The sequence below is a fragment of the Panicum virgatum genome, chromosome 4N, assembly GCF_016808335.1.
Source record: "Panicum virgatum strain AP13 chromosome 4N, P.virgatum_v5, whole genome shotgun sequence".
NCBI classification, from domain to species: domain Eukaryota; kingdom Viridiplantae; phylum Streptophyta; class Magnoliopsida; order Poales; family Poaceae; genus Panicum; species Panicum virgatum.
This window is the reverse complement of record NC_053148.1, coordinates 50,216,179-50,238,017: the sequence shown is the minus strand read 5'-3', so window position 1 is coordinate 50,238,017 and position 21,839 is coordinate 50,216,179. Positions and strand designations below refer to the sequence as shown.

Here is a 21,839-nt window from a genome sequence, read left to right as displayed (position 1 = left end):
TGGTATAAAATTAATCCAAGGAATCTTGCAATGATACGGCGTTGGTGTCCATGCCTTTCTTGCCTTGTATGTTTCTTCAGCATAACTTCCCCCAAGCAAATCAATGTGCTTTCTCCCCTGCGCGCCATCTTCCATTTCCAGCTGGCGTCCACAAAAAGAAAATCTTGTCAAGAGACTAATGTTTTATGCTCTCTTCTATAAATTGCTGTCCATCAATGCCCAGCCAGTCACAGCTTCACAGCATCCTTCCTCCATAGCATCCCTGTCCACCTTCTTTGTTTCCAAGCCAGGATGGCGTCCAAGCCCAGTTTCAAGAGGACGGACAGCATCGCAGAAAGCATGCCGGATGCGCTAAGGCAAAGCCGGTACCAGATGAAGAGATGCTTCCAGAGGTAAACCCAGTTTAAAAGAAGGCATCATCGATGGATTCAGAGGATTTCATTTGCATTTGTAATAAAATTTTGTGCGACGATGTTTCAGGTATGTGTCCAAGGGAAAGAGGCTCTTGAAGAACCAGCAGCTAATACAAGAGCTGGAGAAATCATTGGATGACAAAGTCGAGAAGGAAAAGCTTGTTGAAGGCTTCCTCGGTTACATTATTTGTTCGACACAGGTAATCTCATCCCGCATTGAAATGTGCACTGCTCGTCTGCAGCGAAGATTAACTAGCATAGCTCCTCTCTGCAGGAAGCAGTGGTGCTACCACCCTATGTTGCATTTGCTGTCAGGATGAATCCTGGCATCTGGGAGTTTGTCAAAGTTCATTCCGACGATCTGTCCGTCGAAGGAATTACACCGTCTGAATACCTCAAGTTCAAGGAGACATTATATGACGAGAACTGGTGTGTATTCTTCACCAATCTCATACCAGGAGCCTTTACATTGATCACAGATTTATTGGTGCCAACTGAAACTGTATGTCTTCTTATCTGAATTTTCAGGGCAAAGGATGACAACTCACTGGAAGTCGATTTCGGTGCTCTTGACCTCTCAACGCCGCATATGACACTGCCATCATCCATTGGAAACGGGCTCCAGTTTATCTCCAAATTTATGTCTTCAAAGCTAGGCGAGAAGCCTGAAATCAGCATGAAACCGTTGCTGGACTATTTGCTTTCGCTAAACTACCGTGGTGAGGTAAGGAGATCTGATCTGATCACCACTTCATGGTGCTGTGCATATATTGTAAAAAATAAGCAACCAAGTGATTTTAGTTATATCCTGATCACCTGATGAACATGCAGAAACTGATGGTTAATGATACAATCGATACGGTGAACAAGCTTCAGACAGCACTGCTACTTGCTGAGGTATTTGTCAGCGGGCTGCCAAGATACACGCCATTCGCCAAGTTTGAACAAAGGTGATAGATTGTTATCTCAAGAAGATAAAGTTCTTTTGCAAATACTAGATATGAGATGTTGCTAAGGTTTCTGAACACAACAACGGTGTTGCAGGTTTCAAGAGTGGGGATTGGAGAAAGGGTGGGGTGACACTGCTGAAAGGTGCAAGGAGACACTGAATTGCCTCTCTGAAGTGCTACAAGCGCCAGACCCTATCAACATGGAGAATTTTTTCAGCAGAATTCCATCCATATTCAACATCGTCGTCTTCTCCATCCACGGTTACTTTGGCCAAGAGAAAGTTCTTGGCTTGCCAGATACTGGCGGTCAGGTGGTCTACATCCTGGACCAAGTCAGGGCCCTTGAAGAGGAGTTGCTGCAAAGAATCAAGCAGCAGGGTTTGAATGTAACACCAAAGATTCTTGTGGTAAAGTTCATCACGTCATGATCCATATCTGCTCACTTCATATACATCAAGATGTCCTAATGGTTGATAATGTTCCTGCAGCTAACAAGACTGATACCAGATGCCAAGGGCACAAAATGCAACGTGGAGCTCGAACCAGTGGAAAACACAAAACATTCCAGCATACTTCGCGTGCCATTCAAGACTGAAGACGGCAAGGATTTGCGCCAGTGGGTGTCCCGGTTTGACATCTACCCTTACCTAGAGAGATATGCCCAGGTTTGCCAGCTATCAGTTCTTACGCCTATGTGGGGATGTAGTATTTAAAAAATTGCTCTGCTCACCATAATCATTTCAGGATTCTTGTGCCAAAATTCTTGACATTTTGGAGGGCAAGCCAGACCTGATCATCGGCAATTACACCGATGGCAACTTGGTGGCGTCCCTTATGTCAAGCAAGCTCGGAGTCACTCAGGTGAGAACATGTGTCATCAATTAGAGTCTCGCAAGATTACTTGTGCTATCAAAGAAAATTTGGTATGACACAGAAAATGTTCTTACTGACAGGGGACAATTGCACACGCTCTGGAGAAGACAAAGTATGAAGATTCAGATGTCAAGTGGAGAGATCTAGACCAGAAGTACCACTTCTCGTGCCAATTCACTGCTGATATGATTGCCATGAACACCAGTGACTTTATCATCACCAGCACGTACCAAGAAATCGCTGGAAGGTTAGTATAATGAATCTCATTGTATCTTCAGAACACTGACAGCTAGTTTATACTAGAAGCCTGAAACATGAACACATGGTGCAGCAAAGAGAAGCCAGGCCAATATGAGCACCACTACGCGTTCACAATGCCGGGGCTTTGCCGCTACGCCACGGGCATCAACGTCTTTGATCCAAAGTTCAACATTGCTGCACCCGGTGCTGACCAGTCCATCTACTTCCCCTTCACTCAGAAGCAGAAGCGGCTGACAGATTTACACCCACAGATTGAGGAGTTGCTCTACAGCAAGCAGGACACTGATGAACACATGTAAGTTTACTCTTTTTCGTTTTATTTTCCTGAAAGACACAAAATCTTTTTCATTGAACCGATTTGCTAATTGCTGTGCTGCATCAAATCAGAGGGTATCTAGCAGACAGAAACAAGCCAATCATCTTCTCAATGGCAAGGCTGGACAAGGTAAAGAACATCACTGGACTAGTGGAGTGGTATGGCCAGAACAAGAAGCTGAGGGACCTGGTAAACCTTGTTGTCGTCGCTGGCCTGCTGGACGCGTCCCAGTCCAAGGACCGGGAGGAGATAGAAGAGATCAACAAAATGCACAACCTGATCGACAAGTACCAGCTGAAAGGACAGATCCGCTGGATCAAGGCACAGACTGACCGTGTCCGCAACGGTGAGCTGTACCGTTGCATTGCCGATACAAAGGGTGCATTTGTTCAGGTATGTAATAGCTTATATGCTGTTTAGGGGATCATGAGCAATACATTTCCAATTATGAAATCTGTAGAGAATGAAACTCAACTCTAACCTTTTAATATAATGTCTACTATGGTTACAGCCTGCACTTTACGAAGCATTTGGGCTGACAGTGATTGAGGCGATGAACTGCGGCTTAACAACCTTCGCAACAAATCTGGGAGGACCGGCAGAGATCATTGTGGATGGTGTCTCCGGTTTCCACATAAACCCCATGAACGGCAGGGAGGCAAGCAACAAGATTGCAGATTTCTTCCAAAAGTGCAAGGAAGACCCAAGCTACTGGAACAAGGTGTCCACTGCTGGGCTTCAGCGCATCTACGAATGGTAGGTGCCATAGCATGACGTGACTTACTATCTCTTGGATGCATCTGATGGGGGAAAAAAACTAAACATGCGTTATACATGATGACAGCTACACATGGAAGATTTATGCAACTAAAGTCCTGAACATGGGTTCAACTTATGGCTTCTGGAAGACCCTGAACAAGGGAGAGAGGATTGCTAAACAGCGTTACCTGCAGATGTTCTACAATCTTCAGTTCAGGAATCTGGTGAGTTGAGAAGTAATTTGGTTATCTGATGGAACAGCGACAGTGCTACGATCATCAAGACTCTAGTATAGGAGATATCTGATGAAAGATGTTATCATTGGTGCAGGCAAAGACGGTACCAAGAGTATATGAACATCCACCGCAAGCCCCAGCAAGCACAGGGCCAAGTACAATGACAGTAGTAAAACCGAAAGAAAGGCAAGTGTGCCCACTCTTAAGAACTTTACTGAAGAGAGACCGGGGAAGCAACTGACTGACCCATTTGTTGTTTCACAACTCCAAATTTGGATGCTGCAGAAAGCCACAGACTAGGATTCAGAGGTGAGGTTTCTCCCCGGCTTGCACGGATTTAAGTTCAAACCTACCAACAAAATGATGAGTGTCCCTTAATACTAATTGTTGGATGCCGGTCCCTTGTTTTCTCAGGATCATGACCAGCTTGATGGGGAACAAATCTTCAACTTCTGACTAGAACATATTGAAGCCAAGGTCCTCGTGGCTGCACAAATTCCATTAACACCGGACCAAAGTGTATTGTAAAGCGATTGGTGTGTATGCATGTGTGGTGTGGATGCCATTGTGTTGATTGTAATTGTAAAGATGGATGATGTAAAGAATTGAAAGTGTACATGGTTGCAACTGATGATAATATATGAAAAGGGTTGAAGGATGCTGAATCCAAGAATGTGCAGCAGCTATTGAGGCATGTTTGGCGCCCCAGAAAACTGACAATTCAAATGCAAGCCACAGTTCATAATAATAACAGCAGCACATATATATATGATCCAGAATGAACATAATAGAGGTGCATAATAACATATGGGATCCCTCAAGTACAACGACAAACAAGGCTTAGGGCCTTCATCAAACAGACAATGCATGGGAATTGTGCTGAAACACAACACCGAATCAACTAAATGCAACAGCTAACATCCACAAGATGACATGACTAGCAATATTGGTAGCAAGCAGATTATTACTGAGGATCAATAAACAACCCCAATACCAAGCAACTCGAGTCTTATCGAGGAGTAAGTATGCCACGCTCAAGCAGCATCAAAGCTGACTGCTGCATGCCTAGCTTGTTGTCACACCCGGTTTCAAGGACAAAACCGAATGCATAGCTATATGTATGCCAGGATCAAGTTTCATACATATAGAGACATCATAAGTGAATAATCAGCAATAGTATCACGAAAAAAAAACTAAACAAATAAAGACTATCAGAGTTTACAGCTTATCCTGGAAACAAAGGCTCCAAACTTCACAGGCAATCAACTGGGGGTTGCGTACGCCTAGAACTCAGCAACATCTTCAGAAATCTTTATACACCTTCTCCTTCTGAGCAGCAGTAAGCAAGGGTGAGTACACTTATGGTTGGTACTCAGCAAGGCCACAAGAAATAACCAGAAAATGATTTAAATCCATCTTTAAGTTTATTAATCATGTGAGGGTCCAAGCCGCTCCTGACCGTGAGCACGGCTAACCGGTTAGTTTTAACTCTGCAGAGGTTGTACACTTTCACCACAATTCGCGTAAAAGTTCCGAAGAACTTTGAACCCAACCACGCAATGTGCTAGCTAGGCACAATACCACACTTCCGAGGTGTGATTGCATAGGGACGCTACGAGGCCTTTACAAAAATTCCCTAACCTATGACAATCCGCTAAGGTTTCAAGTCAAAGCGGTCATAACACTGTCCTAATGAGGTGGTACCTTACCAAAGGACCATAAAACAATACCAATTGCCCCAAGAGGACCGAGCTATACCCCGTCGATGCATCCCCTCTTGCCCTTTCGGTAAGACTGTCACAAGCTAGAGTCTCTAATTAATCAGCCAAGACCAGAGCCATATAGTATTGTGGTTGTACTGTTTTCTTGGGTGGTTCTCCATGTTCCAATTAAATCATCATATTACTCTTGTAAATAAGCATAGATAGAAAAATGGTTAGGGTCACTTGCCTTTCTCCAACGAAAAGCTACTCTTACTGCTCTTCAGCTCTTGCTTGCATGGAAAACTTGACCTTCAAACTTCGAACATCGATTCTTCTACTCGAAACAATCATCGGGCAAACATACAAAGCAAACAGGAAGATACATCTAAGAACAATACACCAGAACAAAAGAAAGGCTTTAAAAGAACATACTAAAGGATAGAGCTCGCAGCTAAGGTTATGAGAGCGCAAGAAACGCGGAAAACGGAACTAAAACGGCGATTCTATGGGATAAACGATGCTTCAGGGATCTAGTCGCGATTAACTATTGAGTTAAGAGCTAACAGAAAAGATTTGTAAGACACAACAAAGTGTGCTCACAGAGGATAAAAAGTTACAAAGCTATTGCACACGTCACAAGGATCACGTGAGCGCAAGAATCGCTGAAAACGGAGTTGAAACGTGAAAGATATGGCTAAAACAAGATTCTAGGGACTTGTTTGCAAAAGATTTAAACTTTCAGGGGCTAGCTCTAAAGAAACTAGGGACTAAAACGAGATTTAACCTAAGATACAGGGGCTAGCTTGCAAAACAACGCACTAAGGATGGTGGGTTCTATTTTGGAAAAGCTCAGGGTGTTTTCCGTAAAGATTTGGACTAAAACAGAAATAGTTTTGAACTGCGATGGACGGAGGGTTGATTTTGGAAAAACGGAGGGGTTTATTTGCAAAAATGACCACGGTTGAACGGTATTTGGTTTAGTTGACTCGGGTCATATTAGATCTGGGCCGCTGGATCTAAATCGGACGGCGGGAGTGGATTGGGGTGGGCTGGCGGCGGCGCAGAGCTAGAGCGGGCGGAGCGGAGCTCGCGGCGGCGCATGGCGGATGGCGGCGACGGCGAACAAGACCGAGCGGAGCAGAGCGAGATAGAGGGAAGAAAAGACGGAGGAAGTTGCTCACCGGAGAAGAAGGAAATCGTCGGAGTCGAGGAAGAAGGCATGGGGTCGACGACGAAATGGCGATGACTCACGAGAAGGAAGACACCACGACGAAGAGGACAACGAGCTGAGCACCGGGGTGGCGTCGGATTTCACCGGAGATGCACGGATGCGGAGGATGATGGGATTCTGGGGAAAAGATTATTTTAGGGATTCCCAAACAAGGAGCCTCCCTACGGGTAGTCTATATTTTTGGTGTGAAGTTGCCATGAGAGGTTGGTTTAATATATAGAGAGAAAAGTCTCGCCATCCCACATCAACTAGCAATGTGGTACTAAACCTCCCTCCCATGCTAATGGGCTTTACGTGCCTTTAGCCCATTAGGGAACACATGAATGGGCCCATTGAGGTCCATTAGGGATTTATGCACTTTTGATAGACTTAGCCCATTTAAAATTTCGGAATTAATTATTTTCGAAATTAAAATAATTCTAGAAAAATCTAGAATTCATATTTAAAGTCCGAAAAATATTCCAAATGGCACGAAAATTCTAGGAAAAATCCTAGAAATATATTGGGACCTAACGAACTCAAATAAAATATTTGGAGCTCATGAGAAGATTTGGAAGAGCCTCTAAAAATTAGAGTTTGCTCTAGGGAAAATGGGAAAAGAATCCAGAAAAATCCAGAAAATTCCCGGGAAGAAATTTTGATGATAAAACACGTTTTGAAAGGTTTTCACACTCAACAACACTATGCATGTGACATGAATACATCACCAGAAGAACAACATCATTTAATTTGAAAAACCACCAATATTTATTTTCTTTTACACTAAATTCTCTGTGAAGAAAAATAAATGTTGAGAAATTTTAAAACTATGAGAAAATTATTGATTTTTTTTTAAATTTTAATCACATCCTGAAATCCAAAAATTTCAGGGTGTGACAGAACTACCCCCCTTAAAAGGAATCTCGCCCCGAGATTCACAAGGCTAGCAAGAGACAAATGTTTCGGTGGATAGCATCCAACACATATTAAATTTTCTTCTTGGTCTTTTCCTCTTACAATACCTCTGCAGATATGCTTCTTTATTCTCTGCAACTCACATCAAACACTTTATGGATACTCAGTCTAACTCCTACTTTAACCATCCATTCTTTCATCGGCTTCGTTGGCCCTTCTCTTGGCTTGCCTTACCAATTTATTTCTTAGGCCGCTTGCTTCTTTTAGACTGAAGATCTTTGGAAGAGGTACTCCAATCCTCTAGGTTTATAGTCTGAGTACTGTCTTCATCTTGGGCGACTTCTTCTAGGACTGAATCTTGGGTGGATAACTTTCTCTTGATATCTGAATGTTAACGTTGTCTTGCTTCTGCTGTCATTAAACTATCCTCTTGGAGACACGGACGACCATAATGCTCGCAACACTGATATGTCCCCGAAGTCTTATTATCCTCGTGTTGTTCCTCTATTAGTGGCTTTGATGCTTCATAGTTCCTCTTACGCTTTTCATTGTTCCATGCTTCAGCAACTTGCCTCTTTACTGGTCCGGTGGGGACTTCTGCCTTGGTCATCTCCATGTTACTTAGGGTTGGTGTTTTAGACTACAACCTTCCTCGTAGGACACGAGCTTGCATAGCTAATAGCTTCTCTCTATCAAACGCTGGCAGACCGGTTGGGACTTGATTATCACTGCTAACAGGGTTATGGCTCCTACGAGAGGCGGCTTGCTCTGTAACATGCTGTTGGTTGTTGACCCTGATTGGAACCATTGCTTGTAGTCCTTGAGTTTGTGCTAGAATGTTGATGTCTTCTTTCTCCTTTCTGCTGGGGCTCACCATCTGGTTGCGTGGTAGGGACAAGGTCAGTAGAGAGAAAGAAAAAGCGAGTATCAAGGTAACGTCCATATTATCATCTTCACAAACTCTTGGTGGTTGCAACTTAAATAAATCAAGGAGGAGGTGAGACAGATATGGGGGTAACAGAAAGGAAAAGAGAGCATTCTTGTCTTCAGCCTCTTTCATTTGTCGATCATTGTAGATGAGTGTTGCCATAAACTTCCTTCTTGACATCCATTAAAGGATTAGGTAGAAAGATAGAGGATAACAAGGAGGGGGAGGTATAAAAGAAGAACACATCTAGGCAACTGATGTCATTGTAGGTAGAAGACCCACAATACATCAACAATCATTACAAAGAAACGAATCAAACAAGATCATAAAGTCAAACATCATCATGCAAACACAGAATTCCACCAGACAACACAGTCAAGGAATGATGCTAATCGTTGTTAATAGGGCTGCAAGGGGTACTCCTAAGCATGGTTGTCTTCTTTCAGTTTCAGCATTAATGGCACATGCCTCCTTCAGCTTGTCCAGCGTTGATCCACCTTTGTGATTGCAGTGATAGTGAGAATGTCATAATCTTACTAAGGCTTGATTCTGTGGTGGTGCTCTGAATTCTTCATCCAATATGAGCAGGAATGTGAGCAGGTGGTATAATTTCCAACTGCTTCAATTTGACTCCTCATGATGAACTAGCAGCTCCATTCTTCAGATGACTTGGACATGCATTAGGATACGTGGTATGGATCTATCTAAATATTTTTGAGTCAGAAAGATACTTTGGAATCAAAAATCAAGGGATGAATCCAAAGCGGCATTTTCTTGGAAAGAAAGGAGAGACACTGAGCACATTGTGAATAAAGCAAAGGGGAGATAGGTCCAAAAAGGTAAGTTAAAAAGAAATTCAAGGGGCAATTTCACCAGCATATCAAAAGAAGGTGAGCTGGATGCAATTGGAAAATCATACATCAAGTGGGAGGTATGATCATAATCAAGGAGTGATCCAGGAAAATAAATAAATAGACAAGAGTTGAGGATCTAACATTTGCAAAATAATGAAGTGCAAATGAAAAGAGAGTCAGTAGAGAAAGGTGAGTTATCAAGGCTGATTTAGAAATAAAAATGGTCAAGGAGTGAGAATGTTCACCAAAGAGGTCAAGGGTAAAATAGGAATTGCTTTTGTGACAAAATAGATCTTAGGAAGCGACCATTGCTATTTAGGCTTACGTCCTACAGTCGATACAGCTCTGATACCACTTCTGTCACACCCGGTTTCAAGGACAAAACCGAATGCATAGCTATATGTATGCCAGGATCAAGTTTCATACATATAGAGACATCATAAGTGAATAATCAGCAATAGTATCACGAAAAGAGAACTAAAACAAATAAAAGACTATCAGAGTTTACAGCTTATCCTGGAAACAAAGGCTCCAAACTTCACAGGCAATCAACTGGGGGTTGCGTACGCCTAGAACTCAGCAACATCTTCAGAAATCTTTATACACCTTCTCCTTCTGAGCAGCAGTAAGCAAGGGTGAGTACACTTATGGTTGGTACTCAGCAAGGCCACAAGAAATAACCAGAAAATGATTTAAATCCATCTTTAAGTTTATTAATCATGTGAGGGTCCAAGCCGCTCCTGACCGTGAGCACGGCTAACCGGTTAGTTTTAACTCTGCAGAGGTTGTACACTTTCACCACAATTCGCGTAAAAGTTCCGAAGAACTTTGAACCCAACCACGCAATGTGCTAGCTAGGCACAATACCACACTTCCGAGGTGTGATTGCATAGGGACGCTACGAGGCCTTTACAAAAATTCCCTAACCTATGACAATCCGCTAAGGTTTCAAGTCAAAGCGGTCATAACACTGTCCTAATGAGGTGGTACCTTACCAAAGGACCATAAAACAATACCAATTGCCCCAAGAGGACCGAGCTATACCCCGTCGATGCATCCCCTCTTGCCCTTTCGGTAAGACTGTCACAAGCTAGAGTCTCTAATTAATCAGCCAAGACCAGAGCCATATAGTATTGTGGTTGTACTGTTTTCTTGGGTGGTTCTCCATGTTCCAATTAAATCATCATATTACTCTTGTAAATAAGCATAGATAGAAAAATGGTTAGGGTCACTTGCCTTTCTCCAACGAAAAGCTACTCTTACTGCTCTTCAGCTCTTGCTTGCATGGAAAACTTGACCTTCAAACTTCGAACATCGATTCTTCTACTCGAAACAATCATCGGGCAAACATACAAAGCAAACAGGAAGATACATCTAAGAACAATACACCAGAACAAAAGAAAGGCTTTAAAAGAACATACTAAAGGATAGAGCTCGCAGCTAAGGTTATGAGAGCGCAAGAAACGCGGAAAACGGAACTAAAACGGCGATTCTATGGGATAAACGATGCTTCAGGGATCTAGTCGCGATTAACTATTGAGTTAAGAGCTAACAGAAAAGATTTGTAAGACACAACAAAGTGTGCTCACAGAGGATAAAAAGTTACAAAGCTATTGCACACGTCACAAGGATCACGTGAGCGCAAGAATCGCTGAAAACGGAGTTGAAACGTGAAAGATATGGCTAAAACAAGATTCTAGGGACTTGTTTGCAAAAGATTTAAACTTTCAGGGGCTAGCTCTAAAGAAACTAGGGACTAAAACGAGATTTAACCTAAGATACAGGGGCTAGCTTGCAAAACAACGCACTAAGGATGGTGGGTTCTATTTTGGAAAAGCTCAGGGTGTTTTCCGTAAAGATTTGGACTAAAACAGAAATAGTTTTGAACTGCGATGGACGGAGGGTTGATTTTGGAAAAACGGAGGGGTTTATTTGCAAAAATGACCACGGTTGAACGGTATTTGGTTTAGTTGACTCGGGTCATATTAGATCTGGGCCGCTGGATCTAAATCGGACGGCGGGAGTGGATTGGGGTGGGCTGGCGGCGGCGCAGAGCTAGAGCGGGCGGAGCGGAGCTCGCGGCGGCGCATGGCGGATGGCGGCGACGGCGAACAAGACCGAGCGGAGCAGAGCGAGATAGAGGGAAGAAAAGACGGAGGAAGTTGCTCACCGGAGAAGAAGGAAATCGTCGGAGTCGAGGAAGAAGGCATGGGGTCGACGACGAAATGGCGATGACTCACGAGAAGGAAGACACCACGACGAAGAGGACAACGAGCTGAGCACCGGGGTGGCGTCGGATTTCACCGGAGATGCACGGATGCGGAGGATGATGGGATTCTGGGGAAAAGATTATTTTAGGGATTCCCAAACAAGGAGCCTCCCTACGGGTAGTCTATATTTTTGGTGTGAAGTTGCCATGAGAGGTTGGTTTAATATATAGAGAGAAAAGTCTCGCCATCCCACATCAACTAGCAATGTGGTACTAAACCTCCCTCCCATGCTAATGGGCTTTACGTGCCTTTAGCCCATTAGGGAACACATGAATGGGCCCATTGAGGTCCATTAGGGATTTATGCACTTTTGATAGACTTAGCCCATTTAAAATTTCGGAATTAATTATTTTCGAAATTAAAATAATTCTAGAAAAATCTAGAATTCATATTTAAAGTCCGAAAAATATTCCAAATGGCACGAAAATTCTAGGAAAAATCCTAGAAATATATTGGGACCTAACGAACTCAAATAAAATATTTGGAGCTCATGAGAAGATTTGGAAGAGCCTCTAAAAATTAGAGTTTGCTCTAGGGAAAATGGGAAAAGAATCCAGAAAAATCCAGAAAATTCCCGGGAAGAAATTTTGATGATAAAACACGTTTTGAAAGGTTTTCACACTCACAACACTATGCATGTGCATGAATACATCACCAGAAGAACAACATCATTTAATTTGAAAACCACCAATATTTAGTTTTCTTTTACACTAAATTCTCTGTGAAGAAAAATAAATGTTGAGAAATTTTAAAACTATGAGAAAATTATTGATTTTTTTTTTAAATTTTAATCACATCCTGAAATCCAAAAATTTCAGGGTGTGACACTTGTAGAGACAGGCACATCAGCAGTAGAACATGACGCTCTTGACGCTGTCCTTGAGCGCGGGGAGGGGCCTGACGGCTCCGCCGGTGGTCGCGCGGGTGCTGCGGGATGTCGACGAACTGGACGGCGCCCCACCTCCACAGGCGCCACTTGCCAGCGACCCACTGTCCGAGCTGTCGGGCTCCATGTAGAACCGGGCACGGAAAGCAGCCAGATGAGCGTAGTACGCTGGTGGGACTGCATTTTGGTTTGTTGGTCACGGATTAATAAACCATTCATTCAGAAACTTCAACAGATTGATCAATTCAACTCCCTTTCTCTCAGAAAACAGCTTACCAATAGATACAGAGCGCGTGCACCTCGCATAACTGCACAAGCAATCCGAACAGTTAGTATCTCTTTAATCAGCCGGGACACAGTTGACATCCAGATAAACGAGAGTTGCCAGACTTACGTGTAGCAGAGGTTGTTGGTAAGGGTCTGCAATGCATCAGCTGTGAAGTTGTTCTCATCCCACAGGACATGGTAGTGAGCAGGGCGGCTTGTGCCCTTGATGCCAGCGTGGCTGCACAGGAAGAAGTCAAACTCTGTAGGGTGGCAGATCTTCGAGTCCACAACTGTACCTGCAAATTCAATTCACCACAGAATTGCTCTCTGGTTAGACTAGGCAAGTCGTCGTGGTCCCGGGATGCTAACATGCTACCCACAGAATTTTTCCATACATACAGCATTACTGAACTAAAATAGTTTAACAAAAATTAATGTTCACCAGGAAGTATGTTTCCACTCCTGTCAACTGAATTCTGATCATTGTGGTTGTGTGCAAACAACCTTGTATGATGCCGTTTCTGGACCACAATAAAAGTCACCTGTGGCTGGTAATTTGCTTCCAGCGATGCACATGCCTACAGCAGATACCAAAATGTCAACTAGTAAATCTCAACAGCCAGTCTCTCCCTATCTCTCTTATCTCCCAGAAAAAAGGAAAACTGAGAAAAGCAACCTTTCGGATTGCATCCAGCTCATGAAGTAGAACTTGGTAAAACTGCCCTTCACTCACACCATCCCTGCCAAAGGTAACCATATTAGTTCGCCGGGAATCCAGTCGCTAGCCAGTTACAGCAGGGTTTTGCATCAAAGCATGAGCGCAAAGTTTCTGTAAGAGCTCACACCTGTAGAATAGTATCTGCTGAGGCTTTTGGCCAGTTGACTTTTTGAAGGATATAAGAAGCTCCCTGCAAATGTGGCCCTCACATGTATTACTCGTGCTCTAGGTAAAAAAGACAGACAAGAGGAAGGACATGGGGACCTTTGGTGGAATACCTTATCATGCCACCACAGATGGTTCCCCTCTGAGGATCTTGTGTCACCTTATACAAATCCTCTATCAGCTCTTGCCTGTGAGATTGAGCAGAAACTAAACCAGCATACTTTGTCACCTCAGGCCAATCTTGGGAGGCCACAACCTGCAGGGTTATAAAAACATTCGCAGGTTAATATTCGAATGATCAGTCACAAAAAGTGTTTCATAGCTCAACTTACAGCAGCAATGGAAGGGCTGCTATCTTCACCAGGATGAGGATGGGTCACATCCGCACCAAATATGATGGTGGGCCTGTCAGTCACCAAAGGAATGCATCTTGATACTGCATCAGCAAGTACAGTGTTCCTTCCTCCAACCTTTGAAAGCAAAAGTGTTGGTTTCAACAACAGAAAAAACGCAACAAAAATAAAAGCAGAGTCAATGAAAACCAACCTTGACATTTATCTTCAGAGCAAGATTTGCCAGTATATGTTTGTTCATCTTAAAAACTTGCTTCGCGCAGCAGCACTGCGAAACTATCCCAAGGTCTATTTCGCAGACACGCTTCAAATCACCTGATATGAACAGAGAATATTTGACAGCAATTATATGCTCAATAGCACAGGAATAATAAAAGTGGCATACAGAGTTTTAAGTTTATATACCATAAAGAGAACCATTGTTGTCAGGAAGTATTCCTATAAGCAAATCAAGTTCCTTGCGCTGTGGTCCAAGCATGTTCATTGCATCATGGAACCTGGCTTTCAGGGCTCGCTCCACTTGAGCAGGATTTGCATACATAGGTGGAAGAATAGGCTCCAAGGCAAAGTCCTACAGCCACCTTATATTATTACTTCCATAATCTAGTAGATGAAGTGGACACTAGCTATTTCAGTATGTGTTTTGAGGGATACTTGCCATTCCTGAGGCCTGGCACATGCGAGCAAGTTCACGACAGAATACACTAGCAACACTCTCTTGCACATTTCGAGCAAAATTGACACAGATCCAGCTCCTGACTCTACCACCATTTACCATTTTCTAGAAAATGGAAAACGAAAATAAGTAGTAAATAATGCGGCAAAGTAAATACATTTTATTTTATAAGTATAGAACTAGTAATGATAATAATTAGAGAAATGCTCAGTGGAGTTAATACAATGGCATCAATGATTGAACAGTATTTTAAAGCAGCAGAAAATTCAAGAGATAAATTAATACTGGTAGCTGGAAAATTAACTACCCGCCATTTTGTTCATTCAACGAATGCAATTATCTGAACATGAATGCTCAACACAACTGTACTCATAAAATTTACTGAATTGTGAAGCTAAATGTGAGAGAGGCAGGTGGGCAGCATCTTAAAAGTTGTTCAGAACACAAGGGCTTATGCGTACTATTTCGTCAAAAATATATAACAAATATAACTCTTTAGTTCTAAACAATTTAGAAACTATTATTCAGAAAAAGTCTAAATGCTTAGTACCTTGTTCATCATATTCCACTGCCCAACCCTTGGCAAGCAGTCCTTCTCTCTGCCAGTCTCGTTATATTTGAGCTGCATCAATAGGAGTAAAACAGAGAAGATTAGAAATGTTACAAAGAATTATGAGGTGTGTTAATCATCCACCTTCCCACAAACAGGAGTTGCAACCACAGAACAGTGGTGAGGAAAATGAAAGGTCAAAAGACATTTCAATATGAATGGGTTTCAACCTACCCTAGGAGCAGGTAAAATCCGTGCCTCAACTGAAGCCAAACGCTCACTGATCTTAATGCCAAACTCTCTAGCATAAGGATCCTCATGGTAAGAGTTATGTTTCACCATCTGTGGGCACACAAAAATAGGTTGCATTTTTCATAAGTATTTGAAGTTGCAAACGGAAGGAGAACCCCCAAAATAACTGAAAAAGGAGGAAATCAGCACTACCTGAATTATGTCACGCTCCCGATCATGTGGCCGTTGACATGTCTCCTCTAAAAGGGCTCTTATCTGACTCTGGTTTAATCTTTTGGAGTACCTCTGTCCCTCCACTATTTTGCAGACCTGAGTGAACTCAGATTTTTAAGCACACATTAGAAACACATGTTTTGCTACCAAAGGTTAAACAGGGATCAAAACAATAGTGTAAAGCTTTACTACTAAAGAGCAAGAGGAGCAGCTTCAGCCACTAAACTTACCTCCATTGGAAGGTAATTTGGACGCTGCTGATTGCCAACCTGCAGGCACGGCAGGTAGGTATGCTGGATGGCGAACCCATATGTCTCTTGAAAATATTGTATAACAGACTTCACTGTGCCCCCTTGATCAACAGGGAAACTGCGATAAACAACATCAGCTTCTTTTAAGAACCAGAATATTATCATGGGATCCTTTTCTCTGACAAATGACCCAGAGACACAGCAGTGCATGAAGAAACAAGGGATGACAGTACGTTAGCTCTCGAGTTGCCTGAGGTGTTAAACCAGCTACCCGATACTTCCGCCGCATGTTACCACGGTGGGTAACTTCCACCTTCACTCCTCTTAAGGCCTTCTTGATCTAAAATTGTGCACAGTAACACATAAACTGATTTTCAAGGTAGTACATAAAGTGGCAGATAAAATACAAATATTGGCAGCTCAGATATGGAAGACAAAATAAAACCACAGAGGCAAATATTAAGAATTGGAAAGCAGGAATATATGCAATAAATTAAACTTATTAAAGTCTGTTTCAAAGAAGGAATGTGCTAGACATTTGTTGTGTGATGAACTTAGGTCGTCTGCATTAGAAAAAGAAAGGTACCAAATCCCATTTAAGGACTATTTCCCTATGAATCATCGACACTTCACTAGGCCAGTCGTACCCGTATCCGATACTTACTTCGATACTCTAGACCACCATTGTATTGTTTTTCAAAGTTGTGTGTTGCCACAGTCATATTGTGTATAGGTGATACATAGCTATTTCCTGGTGAACTGATAAAATGTGAATATGAAATGCTAGCTAAGCATACCTTGACACGTTCAGCATCTGAGAGGGGCCTTGAGTGGATGTCAGTATTTAAAAGCAGCGCAACAAAATCTATCACAGGTAATGGCTCAAAGAAAGCAGTAGCCGACATATCTGAAAAGGCAGAAATTTTTGGAAAATGGTAAGTGGAAGCAGAATGTATTTAAATGGCCAGAACTGTAAGCATTGGAGATCATGTAATGCTAATAGGGAGTTGTTCACAGAATTAAACATTTGCTTGGCATCACCTAAGTTGTATATCTATTGGATGGGCTTATATTTGAATGTTACAACAAGAGGACCCAAGTTTAATCATGTGTCCTATACATATATCCACAAGAGAGAGAGGTTTTTTACCAATATTCAATGATAAGCCCATCTGAGTAGGACGAATGCTCTGGTAAAACCCACGCCAGCTTTCTATTCCCTCACCAAGGGATCGCCTCCTCCCCAGGTCAGGAGAGAAAAAAGATCGACCAAATGGTTCATATCTGTGAAACAAAGGAGTGGAAAGCATCATGGTACAATTCTCAATGATTATCTGAAACGGAGTTTAATTTAATAACCTTGCTGTTGGCAGCTCCCGCAGGACAATATCAAGAACTTGCAAAGCCTCTTGAGGGGCCTCTGCCTGCCTTCCGGCAATAAACTGCTCAAGACGATGGAGATCAGCTCTTGCAGCAAATTTAATGACTACCTTGTATGTTTTCTGACGCCTAGATCATGGAAAAGACAATAAGAAATGTCAGACCAGTATTCTCTTCCCTAAGACGAGAAAACATGTCAACAAGAATGACCTACCTCTCCATGCCAGAACCATCATCTTCCTCAAGTAGAGTGATGTGAAATTCTTTTGAAGTGAATGGCAATGGGCCAGCCGTGTATAGGCTCTTTCTACCATCATAGGCTGGAAGCCGACCTCCCAAGTATGACATCTTGTGCAGCTTCACCAATTCTTCCATCACAGAACGGCTCCGAATTCGTGATGTAACATCTGGGGTGATTGAAACCTGATAGGATACACCGCCATGATTGAAATAAATCAGGGTAAAGAATAATTAGGTTTATTCAAAATTCAAGAGAATGCTGAAGGATAGATCGACACACATCATACTGATGAAGATCCTTGTCAGGCAGTTCAGCAAAGAAGTGATTTGCCTTCACCAAACACCTGGTTCCAATGCTTCCATTTCCTGGACGGTGAGGAAACTTATATGATTTGTGCGACACTGGAAATGCTTGCACAATCTCTTGGCCCGTGCTTGATTCCTCCTGTATGGACAAATCTTTCAGCTGATCTGAGACTTCCAGAGTAGAAGCAGGTGGTGATAGCTCTGGAGAGCCTGCTTCTGGTGAGATGTTATCTGGTTCATGTGAAGTTTCCATTGCTTGGCGCAGCTCGGGAGCTATGGAGGACGGGCCTGACCCGCGTCCAACTCTACCACCACCATAGTATTGTGGTGGCTGCACTTCTCTGTAAGCCTGACCATGCCCCAAATGCCCTGCAGCAGGGCCAGCAGGACGCCACTGTTGAGACACCATTGCTCCACGAGGTTGAGATGCAGCACCTTGTCCGTGCTGGTAGTAGCCAGCTCCACGACCACCTTGAGGGAATTGTTGATGGTAGGAGCCACCACGGCCACGAAAACCTCTTCCAGGACCTCTCCGACCACCACCTGGCTCAGCATCCTGTGATCCCTCACCAAACCCAGGCAGTTTTGGTCTCCAAGATCCCATGTCAGGGATAATGAAACAGTGAGGCTGGCGAATTTGAACTGCCAGGAGAGTAAAGCCCAGTTCTTAGAATTTGATAATGACTGTGAAATTTAGACACGTAAACAAGCGTAGCTTAAAAGAATTTTCAGATAAGCTAGCATGAACAGTAGAGATTTAGTTTTGGGTATTAACTATTAACAAAATCAAGCTAAGGAGGTTCGTATAGACTTTATTCTGACTGGAACCGTAGGCAGGCCCTTACTGAGGCTTTTTTATATGTTTGCAAGGTTCATATAAAACTTGACCTAGTATTGTCTTAACAGTCAGTACCTGTAAGAATCTAGCTTTAGTTTAGACAGCATAAGAGAACATATGGCGATCGAGCTATCATGAACAATTCAATGAATCTAGACAGGAAAAGATTGGTCTTGCGAGGACTCGATACTGATGTCACAATAAATAAATAAATAAATAAATAAAATGAGTGCACTAAACTATATAGAGCAACTGAAACAAGATACACGATTACAGTATGAGAAAATAGTAGTAAACTTGGCATGAGAAAACTTGAAGGGAAGAACGCAACATTGGGAAAACATGGAAACACCCTTCTTTTTTTAGGAGTTGGGAATGGCTCTAAAACAAACAAGGCACGTTGATGAAGAACCACAGTTTTTGTTAGAGTATATTAGGCAACTCCAGATATGGTAGTTTAGGATTGATGTAATCCCGTGATAGCCTCCCTTATCTCTAGGTGAGGTGACTTGCCCTCCAAGCCTTGTACTCCTATATATACCGTCCAAGGGGCTCATTGCAATACAATCGACCACATTATACGCATCCTACCTTTCCTAGAGTATATTAGTCAACTCCAGATATGGTAGTTTAGAATTGATGTAATCCCGTGATAGCCTTCCTTATCTCTAAGGGAGGTGCCTTGCCCTCCAAGTCTTGTACTCCTATATATACCGCCCAAGGGGCTCATTGCAACACATCGACCGCATTATACGCATCCTGGCTGCGGAGGACCACCACAGGGACGCCAGGCCACTGCGCCATCACGGCCGGCAGGCCACCGCACCGCCGATCGACGTCGCCGCCGGGCCGCAGCGCCCAGGGGCTTCGCCCCTCCCGCCTTCCATCGCCGGCTCTCTCCTCCGTGCAGTCAAGCCTACGTCCCCTTCGTCCTCAGCGCCGCTTCCGTCGCAGCCTTGTGCGCGAGGATGCGGCTGTGAGGGCGGCCCGGGGGCCGCCGGTCCACCCCGCAGCTGGAGCAGAGGCCGCTCGGGTCTCGCCCTCTCTGTTTTTGCCCCTTCCTTTGTCCTCTGGCCAACAGGCGGATGAGGATAAGGTTTGGGGGGGGGGCATTACTTGGTGCACCCGAGATTGTACCCGCAGGTTCGTCTTGATGCTACTGATTTTCCCTTTTTCCGATCTAAGATCGGTTTGCGTCGCCCTGCCGTTCGTCGCCGTTCATCGGCGACACTCCCGAAGGACGAGGTTGTTGTTGCGCCCTCCAGGCTGCAGCAACGACGTTCGTGATCAAGCCACCCTACCGGTGTCGTCGCCTTTTCAGGCGGTGGTGCCACTCGCCGCCGGTCTTCGTCAAGCAGGCACTCGATCCGCCTCCGCGCCTCCAGCCGTTCTCGCACGGACATCGCCGCCGATGTTCCTGAAGGAAGACGTCGTCGCCACCCCTGATCTGAGCGCGACACTTGCTGCAACCTGCGCCGTCGCCACCCGTCCTGAGCGTGACCTATCATCGTCATCCGCCGCACCGTCCTGCTGCTATCTTCGGCAAGAAGCTGCTGAGTTTGTGTACTCGAGCACCTCGACGACGCTTCGACCCGTGCCCCCTCCACGGCTTCGACCACGTCCACCTCGACTTCGGCTACTACGGCACTAAAGGGCTATCATCTGCATGAGTCTCCAGTCAAAGCTTTCGCACCGGCGTTCCGACTGCAGGGGGATACGTCTCTATTGTTCTCCAGTCTGACCGTTCGTGTTGCTACCGCTACGACTGCGGGGATGTTAGAGTATATTAGGCAACTCCAGATATAGTAGTTTATGATTGATGTAATCCCGTGATACCCTCCCTTATCTCTAGGTGAGGTGTCTTGCCCTCCAAACCTTGTACTCCTATATATACCGCCCAAGAGGCTCATTGCAATACAATCGACCACATTATACGCATCATACCTTTCCTACAGTTTTCATGCTCCAAATTGCATGCTAAACTAACTAAACGAAAGAAAATCAGAAAAAAAAAAGGACCTTGACAGTCAACAACCCAGAAATTCTGTCATAACCATATCTTTCTCGCACGAACAAAAATGCAGAGCATTTCCAGAAATCGATGCCAAGAAGGTACGGACTATGAAGGAGAGAAAGGATTCAAGAGTGACTGAAATACGTTCCCAAAAAAAAAGAGTGACTGAAATACCAGGAAAACAGAGAAATATTAGGGGGGGTGAATGTTTTAAGCTAAAGGCCGCAGCTTTTGGCCCCAAACGAAAACTCACAAACCGAAATTTCATGGAAGGACTTGCAACAAGCAAGAAAAACAAAAGGTAACGAAAATGTACAGAAGGTTAGTTCATACAAGCAACCATGGAAGCGAAACACACAGACACGATGAGAAACTAGAAAAGAAGGTGGGGGAAACAAGAGGACACAACAGAAGACGCGCATTGGTGTAGTCAAGGGCTCAAGGCCTGTTGTTGTGGATCAACACCAAAACACATGGGGAACAAACGCAGAATCGAGATTGATTCTACAGGGAGGACTGACAGAACCCGCTCGCGGAGAGGAAAATAACTGGAAGGAAAGGGGATCACAGAAAGGAAGAAGTTGGAGCATGAACCCCGCCCCCAATCACCTTGGGCAGATGGAGAAGAAGGTTGCAACAAGAGGAAGTAGAGCAGGACCCTCTCTCCTTCCTCCCTCCCTCCCTGTTCTTTGCTTCAGCGGATCGGAGCAGTGTGGTATGCTTGTCTGATATGGAGAGAGGGAGATGAGGGGAAAACGCCAAGGAGAGCTATTTAAGCACAGTAGTAGGAAGTGATAAGCCTCGTACGGCTGACCACAGCGGAGGGAGCAAGAGCAAATTTGCTCCCTTCTTGTTTCCCACGCCCTCTCTATCTACAGTATCAAACAGTGCATCTACAGTGTCAAACAGTATATTTGTTCATTCATTTGCTCCTTCCACTGTGGACGGTCTAAGCATTGGAATCTCTTCTCTGCGACCTTGTGTTGCTTTCTTGGTTGGTTGGCTCATTGGAGAGGTGTATTATGTTGGTTGCTGGGATATG

General features: G+C 43.9%; 2 protein-coding genes across 2 annotated transcripts; one reads left to right on the top strand and one right to left on the bottom strand.

Annotated features, from left to right (window-relative positions):
- Positions 1 to 232: 232 nt before the first annotated feature.
- Positions 233 to 4,466, top strand: LOC120668921 (sucrose synthase 7-like). The gene is made up of 16 exons (XM_039948731.1): positions 233 to 392; positions 481 to 613; positions 688 to 842; positions 942 to 1,137; positions 1,245 to 1,363; positions 1,458 to 1,770; positions 1,852 to 2,028; positions 2,108 to 2,224; positions 2,317 to 2,483; positions 2,568 to 2,792; positions 2,885 to 3,206; positions 3,325 to 3,569; positions 3,658 to 3,796; positions 3,903 to 3,994; positions 4,094 to 4,117; positions 4,223 to 4,466. The coding sequence occupies exons 1-16, from the start codon at positions 292 to 294 to the stop codon at positions 4,266 to 4,268; spliced, it is 2,571 nt and encodes an 856-aa protein (XP_039804665.1). The 5' UTR covers positions 233 to 291; the 3' UTR covers positions 4,269 to 4,466.
- An 80-nt stretch (positions 4,467 to 4,546) lies between these two features.
- Positions 4,547 to 21,567, bottom strand: LOC120668920 (protein argonaute 1D-like). The gene is made up of 23 exons (XM_039948729.1): positions 21,407 to 21,567; positions 17,920 to 18,587; positions 17,614 to 17,822; positions 17,379 to 17,528; positions 17,170 to 17,303; positions 16,817 to 16,926; positions 16,253 to 16,359; positions 15,999 to 16,137; positions 15,748 to 15,864; positions 15,538 to 15,645; positions 15,304 to 15,375; positions 14,736 to 14,858; positions 14,483 to 14,648; positions 14,271 to 14,392; positions 14,057 to 14,194; positions 13,838 to 13,980; positions 13,687 to 13,749; positions 13,518 to 13,581; positions 13,284 to 13,419; positions 12,969 to 13,137; positions 12,851 to 12,882; positions 12,517 to 12,751; positions 4,547 to 4,878 (listed from the first exon to the last, which is right to left on the bottom strand). The coding sequence occupies exons 2-22, from the start codon at positions 18,547 to 18,549 to the stop codon at positions 12,534 to 12,536; spliced, it is 3,150 nt and encodes a 1,049-aa protein (XP_039804663.1). The 5' UTR covers positions 18,550 to 18,587; positions 21,407 to 21,567; the 3' UTR covers positions 4,547 to 4,878; positions 12,517 to 12,533.
- Between the last annotated feature and the right edge of the window lie 272 nt (positions 21,568 to 21,839).

Bases quoted from the DNA above. Each gene is read 5' to 3' on its own strand.
- LOC120668921 (XM_039948731.1), top strand. From the start codon at position 292: ATGGCGTCCAAGCCCAGTTTCAAGAGGACGGACAGCATCGCAGAAAGC. The intron at 393-480 runs GTAAACCCAGTT...ACGATGTTTCAG, and splicing joins ATGAAGAGATGCTTCCAGAG to GTATGTGTCCAAGGGAAAGA. The intron at 843-941 runs GTGTGTATTCTT...CTGAATTTTCAG, and splicing joins ACATTATATGACGAGAACTG to GGCAAAGGATGACAACTCAC.
- LOC120668920 (XM_039948729.1), bottom strand. From the start codon at position 18,549: ATGGGATCTTGGAGACCAAAACTGCCTGGGTTTGGTGAGGGATCACAG. The intron at 17,304-17,378 runs GTTATTAAATTA...TTTGTTTCACAG, and splicing joins CGGGAGCTGCCAACAGCAAG to ATATGAACCATTTGGTCGAT. The intron at 15,865-15,998 runs GTAAGTTTAGTG...GAGTTCACTCAG, and splicing joins CAAATTACCTTCCAATGGAG to GTCTGCAAAATAGTGGAGGG.